Source organism: Oryctolagus cuniculus, chromosome 3, assembly GCF_051225735.1.
Source record: "Oryctolagus cuniculus isolate XC-2025 breed Fujian yellow rabbit chromosome 3, ASM5122573v1, whole genome shotgun sequence".
In the NCBI taxonomy this organism is placed as follows: Eukaryota; Metazoa; Chordata; class Mammalia; order Lagomorpha; family Leporidae; genus Oryctolagus; species Oryctolagus cuniculus.
In genome coordinates, this window is record NC_142869.1 from 146,104,318 (window position 1) to 146,116,951 (window position 12,634).

The following is a 12,634-nucleotide window of genomic DNA, read 5'->3' on the forward strand; positions in this document are numbered from 1 at the left end:
ACAGGTATAAATTTTAGCTACTCAATGACACATTTAGTAACCTTCCATTAAAAGGAAGCATATGGGTCACAATATCACTCAACTACAAATTTAAATACTTTCACATCTTGCAGCAGCATTTGTTTATTTTTCCTCTTATGTCTTACTGGAATGCCTTCTCCTTGGCTAGATTTTGCTTTATTAATCAGGAATTTTGTAAGTAGCAATCCATGTGTGAACATAAGTCAGGAGATTTTCTTTTTTCACAGCAGTGCAAACTAAAATAATCTCTCCCACAGGAGCAAGATCCAGCAAAGAAGATTGACTCAGGAGAGGAAGGAGAAGTTCAAGTTGAGCCAGGAATGATAACAACACATTTTAACTGTTTGCAATGTTATTATAGCATCTGACAATATTATCAACAGTATCACTTAGTTGGAGGCAGTATTGTCCTGACTTGTAAAATTACTTGAATCCATATCTATGGAATGTGAAAGAAAGTCCCAAGGTCACACACTCTGGGGTGGAAAGACTAAGAACTAATTAACTGACAAACAGGAGAATATTAAGGCTTCAAATCCTAGATTGTTGGGTTTGATTATATCGAATGTATAACAAAAAGCTCCAAAGCAAATAGCAAATTTTTAATAGAGTTCTGAACAACTGAAGTATTTCACTCATGAGATTTTTTTGGGTGAATAATTTGCCATATTAAATATAATAATTTAACAAAGTGCATTGACATTTCAGATTATTTCCTTTTCAATTATTTTACCATTTTTTGGTGATACCTAACACACATAGAGAAACCTAAAAATATATCTAATTATCCACCAGGTACCCATCTCACTGTCTAAACACCTATCAATTTATGCCCCATTTTACTGAATCTTTATTCTTATGTATTTCTCCCCAGCCCAGATTATTATGAAGCAAGTTATTCATTTTATGATACTCAAATATATTTAATTTTCTCAAAATTTTCCTTATGGCTAACTTTTCAGACCTTATTTAAGAAATTTTGTCCTACCCCCCAAGTTATTAAGGATATTCTCATATTTTTTTCTAAAGTTTATGTATTTCAATGTTTTCTCACTTATTTAAGAGGTAGCAAGAATGAGAGAGAGAAAAAGAGAGAGGGGGAGATTTCCCACCCGCTGGTTCACTCCCCAAATGCCCACAATGGCCAGGCTTGGGCCAAGGCCACAGATGAGAGCTGAAAACACAATCCAAATCTCTAGAAACCCAGTTACTTAAGTCATGACCACTGACACCACTGACTTCCACGGTTTGCATTAGCAAGGAGCAAGAATAAGGAGCTGGAACCAGAACTTAAACCCAGGTTTTCCAGCTTGGGACACAGATGTCTTGACAACTAGGCTAAACACCTTGTCCTGAAGTTTATTTATTATCTTTGCTACTACAGTCTACAATTCTTAATGTTCATCAACTGCCAATATAGTTTCTTGAAACTGTCATCCTTTTACCATTTCTGAGTGAAATCCATGTACCTGTGAAATCCATGGTACCAGAGATCTGTGGGAACATTTACAACATTTGATCACACATGTTAGGCCATAAATCAAATCTCAACAGGCTTTAGAGGCTTCTAGTTTGACACTTATTTTCTTACAGTGACTTGAACACTTCCATTTTTTTGGCTTTCATCATTTCCATTATAAAGTCAGCTGTTCAATATATACTCTCTTGAAGGTAATCTTTCTCTTTTTTCCTGACTTATTTTAGTGTTTCTTATTACATTTGGATTTTATGTAGCTTTTCTATGTTGTATTTAAGGAAAGATTTCATTTTCCCTCTAGGGAATTATGGCACTTCTTCAGTCTATAGTTTGATATCTATCAGCAGTTTTGAAAAATATTAGGTACTGCATCTTTCTCTCTCCCTCTAACATCTCCTAAATTAAAATAAACTAGCTCTCTTCATTCACAGTTTTAAAAGATTTTTTATTTATTTGAAAGATGGAGTGACAGAGAGTAAAAAACAGAGAGAAACAGATCTTTCACCTGCTGGTTCGCTCCTAAATGTCTGCAACAGCCAGGGCTGGCCAGACCAAAGCCAAAAGTTAGAAACTTCATCCAGGTTTCCCACATGGGTGGGAGGGGCCAGACACCTGGGCCATCTGCCACTTCTTTCCCAGGCACATTATCAGGCAACTGGGTCAGAAGCTGAGCAGCCAAGACTCAAAGCAGCAGTCTGATATGGGATGATGGTGTCACAGAGGTGATTTAACCCCGGCACCACAAGCCCCTCCTCATTCTCATTTTCATGTTGTCTATTAGAATTATTTTTATCACTTTTGTCTTCATGTATTTCATTCTGGATAGTTTTTTTAGACTCATACTTAATTCCTAATTCTCTTCAGCTGCTTCTAATCAGTCATTAAATCCATCTATCAAGATGAAATTTCAATTATTGTATTTTTGATTTCTATATTTGACAGATTTTTCAAGTGTTCTATATTACCTTTATATTCTCTAATGCTGTGAGCAAATTTAAAACATGATTTATATCTCTTGAATTTACTGAATATAGGTTATTATTTGATAATAGCTGCTGTGTTCTTGGTTTTCGTTCTCTGTTATGTCTTAGTGATAATATCTTAACTTCTCATGTATCTGGCTATATTCAGTCATGTGGTACTTCCTTTAGACTGAGATTTATTTTTTAGAAATAATTGGAGGTCTGTGGCATAAATGCTTTCCCATAGTGAGAATTTTCATTAGGTTCATCTACACACTTGGGAGAATTACCATTTCTACACCACCTTAGTCCAGGTTGTTTTCTTTGAATCAAGAATATTCAAATTTATATTTAAATGATTTTGTATAACTCCTTGATTATGAAGTAAAACAGTGAGGGGAGTTTTCTGTAACTTTTCCAATAAATGGCTATTTTCATTCAAATGACCTTCATTTGATTAGCTTAACTATGTGAGTATCATCATGACCCTATCAGGAGGACATGGGTATGAACACCTAGTTGGCTCTCCAGATGCCAACTGTCTGAAATCAAAAGCATATTCCTCACAAACCAATTCTATCATATTATTGATTTTCTCCTTGTCCACATTTTAGTAAAGGTTACTAAGTATGGTGTGTTTATCTTTTCTGCTGTGAAACCATTATAACTTCCAGTCTTCAGTAATCACTCAAACATCTCATCTTTATAATCAAGATATCCCTTGTTCTAATACTTTACCTATCTACCATGAACTTTCTTTTTTATGACACTAATCTAGCTTCCAGTTTCACTTTCTTTTCAATAGTTTTCAGGATATGTTACGTTCTTCTCAGGATACATCCATGCATCCTCATTATAAAAGTTTTTCTTTCTCTCTTAACATAAAAATAATTATTTATTCTTTAAGAATGATATCATTGGGATGGGCATTGGGGGCAATAGTTAGGGCACCACTCAGGATACTGTCATCCATTACTGGAGTGCTTGGGTTTGAGTCCTGGCTCTGCTTCTAATTCTATGTTCCTGCTAATGTGAACCCTGGAGGCAGCAGATGATGGCTCAGGTGTTTGAATTCCTGCCATCCACTTCAGAGAATCTGAGTTCTGGGCTCCTATCTTTGGCCTAATACAGCCGTGACTTTTAAAAACATTTGGGGAGTGAAACAGCAGATGGTTCTGTGTTCTGCAGGAAAACAAATTTTTCAGAGATTTTCATTGCCTAATATGGTGCTATGTACATAACAAAACCTTTAAAAGTATTCATTTAAATAATGAGAATCAATGGAATTACTAACAATGCTAAAGCAAATGGCAAAAGGACCCCTAAAATGATCAACATTGGTATATTTTCCTTAATTCAAAATGAATGGCTATCAGTGTCATTTGTTCATGACAATGAATTTTGTTCAATAACAATGTTATTTTGTTCATGAGAATTTGGCTGCACCCCATAGCTATGTTCAGGATGTCTCTCAGAGTGCCAGGACATGAGGATAACTCCCTTGAGAGGTCCCAAGCACTTTCTATGTTTGTGACTGATTCAGACTATTTAAGAACCATTTCTCATCACTAATGCTTACTGTGGTTGTAGCTGTCACTGTGGAGGGAGTTGGCTGTGTCGTGCTCCAGGGAAACACATGAATTATGACTGCGGTGGTGGTTGACAGCTGACTCACTGTATCCCCACCTAATTCATCAGTAACTTCGATAAGCAGCTGGAATGTCTCAGGGGCCAGAATGCCTTGAAATACATCACCCTGGAAATTCTGCGTGGCGGCCAGAGAAGGAGGACCAAAATCTCGTCTCCAAAGTGTGAATCGGTTATTTGTATTTCCTGAGAATGAGGAGGCAAGAAAACAGAAAGAAATGACATTACACATGGTTAATGCTACCATCTTGTTGAAGCGTCTTGTTGAAGCTGTTTCAGAATATGTTGCTAGCAGTTGCAAGGTGCTTCCCGCGATCCTCTGTGCAATAGCGTGAGAGGGACTTGCACAAAATCCTCCCACGTCTTACCTCCTACAATTGAATAGCTCAGATGCTCCTGTGGAGAATCTCTGTCTGAACAGTTGAGCTGAATAAAAGGAGTCTTCATAGCTGAATAAATCCGAGTTTCCAAGTGTGGCGGCGTGCATACAGGAGGCTCATCGTTCACATTCTGTCACATAAGCATGTCATCTATCTTAGGTTGTGTCTTAAACAGCTTGCCATATTTAATAAATTACTTTTCTAATTCTGGTGATGCATTTTTTTTCACTTTACAATACTGCTTGAGAATACTCTTACAGTTCATTTTTGATGATTTTACATTTGCAAAATATATTTTAGTATATCGTAGAAACTTGCTCTTTGGGTTACTAAACAGTCATGTCCACACTTTATTTTTAGTTTGATGAATAAGGAATTAATTTCCATTTCATGCATGTGTATTTCCTATGCAATGTTGATAGGGCAGCTACTTGGGACATTCATGATATTATGAAATTTAAAAGTTAGTTTAGGGTGGGCACTGGCGCAATGCTTAAGATGCCACTTGGGACACCAGCATCCCATATTGGAGAGCCAGGATTTGAGTCCTGGCTCTGCTCCTGATTCCAGCTTCCTGCTGATGCGCACTCTGGGAGACAGCAGATGATGACTCAAGAAGTTGGGTCCCTTCCAACCATGTGTGAGACTTGGATTGAGTTCTGTGTTCCTGTCTTAGCCTGGCCCAGTTCCAGCTGTTGCTAGCATTTGGAGAGTAAAACTGTGAGAGGGGAATCTGTGTGTGTGTATGTGTGTGTGTGCGTGTGTGTGTGTATGTGTGTCTGCCTCTCAAATTGGATAAATAAATAAATAGAATTAGATTGAGATTAAATTTTTTTCTACTGTAGTTTCCTTCTTTTCAAGAAGGCTTATGTCTTCAAGTCTCCTGTACAATTCTACAGAAGGGGTACACACATTAAAAAAAGCATAGTTCACAATTGGACAGTTTTACAAGCAAAAAACATTCCCTTTAAAAAAAAAACTATCTTTATGTGTTTATTTGAAAGAGAAAGCTGAAGAGAGAGAGAAAGAGAGAGAGAGAGAGAGAGAGAATCTTCCATTTGCTGATTCACTACTCAAAATGGCCACAATGACCAGAGTTGGACTAGGCTGAAGCCAGGAGCCAGGAACTTTTTCCAGGTCTCCCATGTGGTTGCAAGAACCCAAACACTTTGGCCATTTTCTGCTGATTTCCTGGGTACATTAACAGGGAGCTGGATTGGAAGTGGGGCAGTCAGGACTTTAACCGGTGTCCATATTTGATATATTGGTTTTAACCCATTTTGCCTCAATGACACTCTAACCTTCCCTTTTGTACTGAATTAGTAGTCAGTCAATTCAACCTCATGTTTTTCTGAATATATTCATCATCTAATACAGGGTGTGGCTTAGTTTTCAAACTAACAGTGAATTTCAGCAGTTAGACTGAAAGTGGAATGATATTATCTCTGAGAACGCCTGAAGGTTCTTTAACTCTATTATCAGGGATACAAATTGATAAGCTGCTTACCACCATCTCCCTTCTTTTCTCACCACAACAGACACTGCTAATCTATGAAAATAATCGTTCTGTTGATATCTTTCATTTCCAAAATAAAGGTAACTCTTGGGACAGTCTCCAAGACTTTCTATGTCCCTAACTTACTTAGACTGGTTTAGAATTATGCTAAAATAGCCAGCACCGTGGCTTACTAGGCTAATCCTCTGCCTGTGGTGCTGGTACTCTGGGTTCTAGTCCTGGTTGGGGCGCCAATTCTGTCCTGGTTGCTCCTCTTCCAGTCCAGCTCTCCGCTGTGGCCCGGGAGGGCAGTGGAGGATGGCCCAAGTGCTTGGGTTCTGCACCCGCATGGGAGACCAGGAGGAAGCACCTGACTCCTGGCTTTGATCTGCACAGCGTGCCAGCCATAGCGGCCATTTGGGGGTGAACCAACAGAAGGAAGACTTTTCTCTCTGTATCTCTCTCTCTCACTGTCTAATTCTGCCTGTCAAAAAAAAATAATTATGCTAAAACACCCAGTACTTACCCTGATGGTAGCACCTGTAATGCACAGTTTCAGAGTTAAGGAAGGAATTATCCATTTATCAGATTTGAATGGGAAGTGAAACCAGTTTATGTCGTTGATTCGGTCAATCAAAAATGGGAAATGAAGTGCCTGAGTCACCAACGCTTTTTTTTTTCTTTAGTAAATATAAATTTCTAAAGTACAGTTTATGGATTACAATGGCTTCCCCCCCATAATTTTCCTCCCACTCACACCCCTCCCATCTCCTGCTCCCTCTCCCATTCCATTCACATCAAGATTCATTTTCAATTATCTTTATATACAGAGGATCAATTTAGTAAATATTAAGTAAAGATTTCATCAGTTTGCACCCACACAGAAACACAAAGTGTAAAATACTGTTTCAGTACTAGTTATAGCATTACTTCACATTGGGCAACACATTAAGGACAGATCCCGCATGAGGAGTAAGTACACAGTGACTCCTGTTGTTGACTTAACAATTTGACACTCCTGTTTATGGCGTCAGTAATCTCCCTAGGCTCTAGTCATGAGTTGCCAAGGCTATGGAAGCCTTTTGAGTTCGCCAACTTCAATCTTATTCCAACAGGGTCATAGTCAAAGTGGAAGTTCTCTCCTCCCTTCACTCCCTTCAGAGAAAGGTACCTCCTTCTTTGATGACCCCATTCTTTCCACTGGGATCTCACTCACAGAGATCTTTCATTTAGGTGTTTTTTTTTTTTTTTTTTCCAGAGTGTCTAGGCTTTCCATGCCTAAAATACTCTCATGGGCTCTTCAGCCATATCCGAATGCCTGAAGGGCTGATTCTGAGGTCAGAGTGCTATTTAGGACATCTGCCATTCTATGAGTTTGCTGTGTATCCCGCTTCCCATGATGGACAGCCAGGGGATGCCAATACAATCCCATCAAGGTGGCATGTGCCAATGCCATCTCACTAGTCCAAGTGATCAATTTCAGTTCACAATTGATTACACTGATAGGTCTAAGAGTCAAAGGGATCACACAAACAAGACTAGCGTCTGCTAATACTAACTGATAGAATCAAAAACGGAGAGAATGATCCACTAGCACTTTTTTGAGCTATACTTCTTGTACATACTCAGCTCCCCTACTTTGGAAAGTCTGTTCCTTAGAAGTCAATGGAAGATGCAGAGAAAATTCCACATCTTCCCCTCTTATGCCCACTCCCAGGTACAAGCAGCATGACGGTGTTCACATAAGGTACATGCTAATATTTAAACCCTATTTTAGTAAATGAGTACTTATGTCTTTAAACCTAGAGCCTTGTTAACCATTTTCCCTAAAAATGAATCACAATTAGTCTCCCCCTCCTGTTGCCAAGAACATCTCAAAAAAGGAAAAGATAGTGTCTTTTCTTTCACTGTTTTTCATAGTCACTTTAGTCACATGACACAACTACAACAAATAATTGAATGCCTAATATATATTAGATTCAAATTTGCTTACACTTACTGTGATTAATGTATACCACAGAACAACTCCATGAAAATGTGGCCTCGTTATCTTTTAATATTGCATAAATTTTTCAAGCTGAGACACATGCACACATCTTAAGTAGTAGACCCAGAACTCCAAAAGATGTAACTTTAGCATCTGAGACTTTAACCGATGTGCTAGGCTGCCTCACTGTTTAATGGTGCCTAATTCATAGTCATAATCATGGTTTACAACATCACTACACTACCTTATTTCTGTTATGGCTCTCATTAAAAACACTTCCTACTTTTGATGAATACCATCTCAGGTATTCTGAGTAGTGCTAATTCATTGAAAGAACTTCTTTCTTTGTCTTTTAATTGATTGTTCAGTTTATATGCACTCTTAAGGCATAGTCACTATCAAGAAATTATGTGTTGTAACTTCTTCATATTTGAGCTTAAATTTTGAATAAAATATCTTTTCTCTTGCTAACTGAATCTTCTTTTTTTGTAATTAACCAGAAATATTTTAAACTGAAACATTAATTACAAAACATTTCCAATTCAATAGAAGCTTCTAAGTTTTCCTATGAAAAGAAAATCATGACATCATATTGACCTTAAATTTCCATTTTTTTTCTTATTAGTTTTTTGTTTAGTACAAAAGAAAATATACAGATTCGTATTTGGAGAAAGTGACTTTATAAAGGTAGGTATAGAAAGAATTACAGAAATACCAAAAATCTGCAAAAAAAAAAAAAAAACATAGTAAGCTCTAGTGGAATTTATTAAGTTAAAACATTAATTTCTTCTCATTATTGTATGCTTCTCTATTCTGATTTTCCCCTGGAGTATAATAAATGATTCTGAAAAGCTGCTTTCCTTTGGGTCACAGAGAATAGCATAGTAATATACAGGCACATTGTTACATGGGGTTATAACTGGGACCCATGCACAGTAATGCTGTTGTTTAATGTCATGTCACCTGAAAGTCCCCACCAGAGAAGGGTGTTTCTTCCATGTACTCTGTGCTCACTTGTCTAACAGAGGCTGGGATGCCAGAATTCTTCAGGGTACTGTATTGTCTGAACCCAGAGGTTTGGTCTAGATAGCTCTCTTGCTTTGGAGAGTGAGCTTACTAAATTATGCTGTGGATATTTTCATGCAAACTACAGAGACACATTACATACACACACACACACACACACACACATACACTCATGCACTCACAAACCCTTCCAGGTCCCCAGATCCTCAGGTCTCATCAGTAAACAGTAACCAAGCTGGTTTAAATGCTGAACATTGGATATTGGCAGGGTTCCTCACCTCCTCAACTTTGCACGATGTATTTTCATTAAAATTTATTTCCCACCTATTTCATAAAGGACTTCTTCATTCACCATTACCCCTGTCCTCATGTTACTTCTTGGTGAAATAATTCAGATACACTGAGTATTAATACTACTGGTTGACATACCTGGTAACATCTTTATGAAAAATAGGAAGGAAAATGTGACTTACAATTCAAGGGTCTCACTCTGTAGGACAGAGTGCAGCACCTAGGAGATGCCATAGCTTTGTAAGGAAGGTTCTGGCTTAGACCCAACCACAGTGAGAATGGTAGAAATTTGGGATGAAACATCCAGAAATTGTTTAAGGGGGCTGGCGCTGTGGCACAGCGGTTTAAAGCCCTGGCCTGAAGCGCCGGCATCCCATATGGGCGCTGGTTCTAGTCCCGGCTGCTCCTCTTCTGATCTAGCTTTCTGCTGTGGCCTGGGATAGCAGTGGAAGATAGCCCAAGTCCTTGGGCCCCTGCATCCACATGGGAGACCTGGAAGACGCTCCTGGCTCCTGACTTCCAATCAGCACAGCTCCAGCCGCTGCTGCCATCTGGGGAGTGAACCAGCAGATGGAAGACCACTCTCTCTGTCTCTCTCTCTCTCTCTGTAACTCTTTCTTTCAAATAAATAAAATAAATCTTTAAAAAAAAGAAATTGGGCCGGCGATGCGGCTCAATAGGCTAATCCTCCGCCTTGCGGCGCCGGCACACCGGGTTCTAGTCCCGGTCGGGGCGCCGGATTCTGTCCCGGTTGCCCCTCTTCCAGGCCAGCCCTCTGCTGTGGCCCGGGAGTGCAGTGGAGGAAGGCCCAGGTGCTTGGGCCCTGCACCCCATGGGAGACCAGGAAAAGCATCTGGCTCCTGGCTCCTGCCATCGGATCAGCGCGGTGCGCCGGCTGCAGCGCGCTGGCCGCGGCAGCCATTGGAGGGTGAACCAACGGCAAAGGAAGACCTTTCTCTCTGTCTCTCTCTCTCACTGTCCACTCTGCCTGTCAAAAAAAAAAAAAAATTAAAAAAAAGAAATTATTTAAGAACAATTCCAAGGATAAGAGTGAAAGGGAAGAGGGAAGGGTCCAGTGCTGTGGCATAGCAGGTAGAGTCTCCACCTGCAGTGCCGGCATCCCATATGGGCAAGTTTAAGTCCCGCTGCTCCATTTCCAATCCAGTTCTCTGCTATGGCCTGGGAAAGCAGTAGAAGATGGCCCAAGTCCTTGGGCCCCTGCATGCTCGTGGGAGACCTGGAAGAAGCTCCTGGCTCCTGGATTCGGGCCAGTCCAGCTCCAGCCATTGCAGTCATTTGGGGAGTAAACCACTGGATGCAACATATATCTGCTTCTTCCTCTCTCTCTCTCTCTCTGTACTCTGCCTTTCAAAAAAATAAATAAATCTTTTTAAAAAGAGAATGAAAGAGAAAGGAAGTGAGTTAATTTACTGAGTTGAAAATAGGAATTTTCATGTAAAGTGTGTTATCTTTAAAACACAACCCATTTCTGAGATGAGAAAGGAATGTGTGTCAAAGTGTTACTGGAAAGGACTGAGGACACTCAATTATTCCTCAGGGGGAAATTGTCTAAAGACTTTCCAAAAATACTGCTATGATCCCTGTGGCTTTCCAAGTTCATTTCTTGACCTAATTTTTTGGAGCTGTAATTTACAACAGTTTTTTTTTTTTTTGACATCTCCATTATATTTTTGAACTCTGGGGACACGTTGGAAAGAGGATTTGTCCCTTCTCCAGCCTTGTCATGACTAAACTTAAAGCTGGTTCCTAACATCACGCCAACCCTGAATCATCAGGCTGAGTCTGAGGTGCTGTTCTTATGGCTTGGGATTTGATGCATTATGCCAACATCACTTGCCAGAATTAATTTTGGCAAAAGATCATCATGTCCCTCACTAACTGAATCTCCAGTTATTGGATAATACAATGCATTCATCGCTCAGTGTTCCCAATTAAGATATTATATGTGTAACTATTGGTTTGTGGGAATCCGTTCATAGCAAATTCTACAAGAGAGAGAAAATCTATATTTGAAGCCATTTATGCACTTCAAAAAATTAGAATGATTAAATATCTGGAATTTTCATACTCTAGAATTTTATTATATATGTTTATTAACTAGATTCCAATAACTAAAAACAAACTTAGCCAATGTATATATGAAGTTCTTTCAAATCTGCTCCCAATTAAAGGGAAGTAAATTAAATTAGGATGATCTCTAAGTAATAGGAAAAGACATTTTCAATTCCTACCTCATTATATCCTTAGCTAAGACATTTAGTAAAGTAACAAACTCTATATTTTCTTAATTTTTATTAACACATAATAATCTTATATATTGGTGGGATGTATTTTATTTATACTTACGATATTTTAACATAGGTATTCAGGCTGTATTAATCAAATCAAGGTCATTTTTTCCATTTCCTTATATCTTTACATTTGAAGACTTCAAGCTCCATTCCTCCAGTCTTTCATAAAACAGACATCATGTTATTTTGAAATATGGCATCCCCACTGTGCTGTGGAACACCAGAAACTACTCCTTCTGTCTAACTGTGTTTTGTGCTCTTTATACAACCTTCCTCCATCTCCCACCCCATCCCTCCCAGCCTCCAAGTCTATGCCTAAATCGACTTATTTTGTTTTCATGTATGGGAGAGAACATACAAAATTTGATTTTCTGTATCTGGCCCATTTCACTTAATGTAGTGTTCTCCATTTCCATCCATTTTGCTGCAAATGACAAAATTTCATTCTTTTTTTAAGGCAGATCATTATTCCACTGTGCATATATGGCTCATTTTATCCATTTATCCATCAATGGACATCTTGGTTGATTCTTATCTTGGGCATTGTGCATAGTGGACAATAAATATGAAAGTATAGAAATTTCTTGGGGCCGGCGCCATAGCGCAGTAGGTTAATCCTCCGCCTGTGGTGTTGGCATCCCATATGCATGCCGGTTCCAGTCCCAGCTGCTCTGCTTCCAATCCAGCTCTCTGCTGTGGCCCAGGAAGGCAGTGGAGGATGGCCCAAGTGCTTGGGCCCCTGCACCCGCATGGGAGACCAGGAAGAAGCACCTGGTTCCTGGCTTTAGAACAGCGTAGCTCCGGCCATTGTGGACATTTGGGGAGTGAACCAACAGAAGGAAAACCTTTCTCTCTGTCTCTCCCTCTCACTGTAACTCTACTCTCAAGTAAATAAATAATGAAATCTTTTTAAAAAAGAGATTTCTTTGATATGCTGATTTAATTTTCTTTAGAAACATACCCAGAAATGGGATAGCTAGATAATATGGTAAAGCTATTTTAAGGTTTCTTTTTCAAGATTTATTTATTTTATTTG

At 39.0% G+C, this 12,634-nt stretch overlaps 1 protein-coding gene across 2 annotated transcripts in view; it reads right to left on the reverse strand.

Moving 5' to 3' along the window:
* The window catches only part of LOC100348313 (cadherin-related family member 4), a 107,956-nt gene that overhangs the window by 23,042 nt on the left and 72,280 nt on the right, over positions 1 to 12,634 (reverse strand). The window contains exons 16-17 of one of the 2 annotated variants that reach the window (XM_089329464.1): positions 4,476 to 4,617; positions 4,040 to 4,293 (exon numbers count right to left, since the gene is read on the reverse strand). In XM_089329464.1, coding sequence (XP_089185590.1) covers positions 4,040 to 4,293; positions 4,476 to 4,617 — 396 coding nt within the window. Of the gene's footprint in view, positions 1 to 1,035; positions 4,294 to 4,475; positions 4,618 to 12,634 lie in introns of those variants that run through there. The other variant, XM_089329465.1, reaches the window with a different exon arrangement.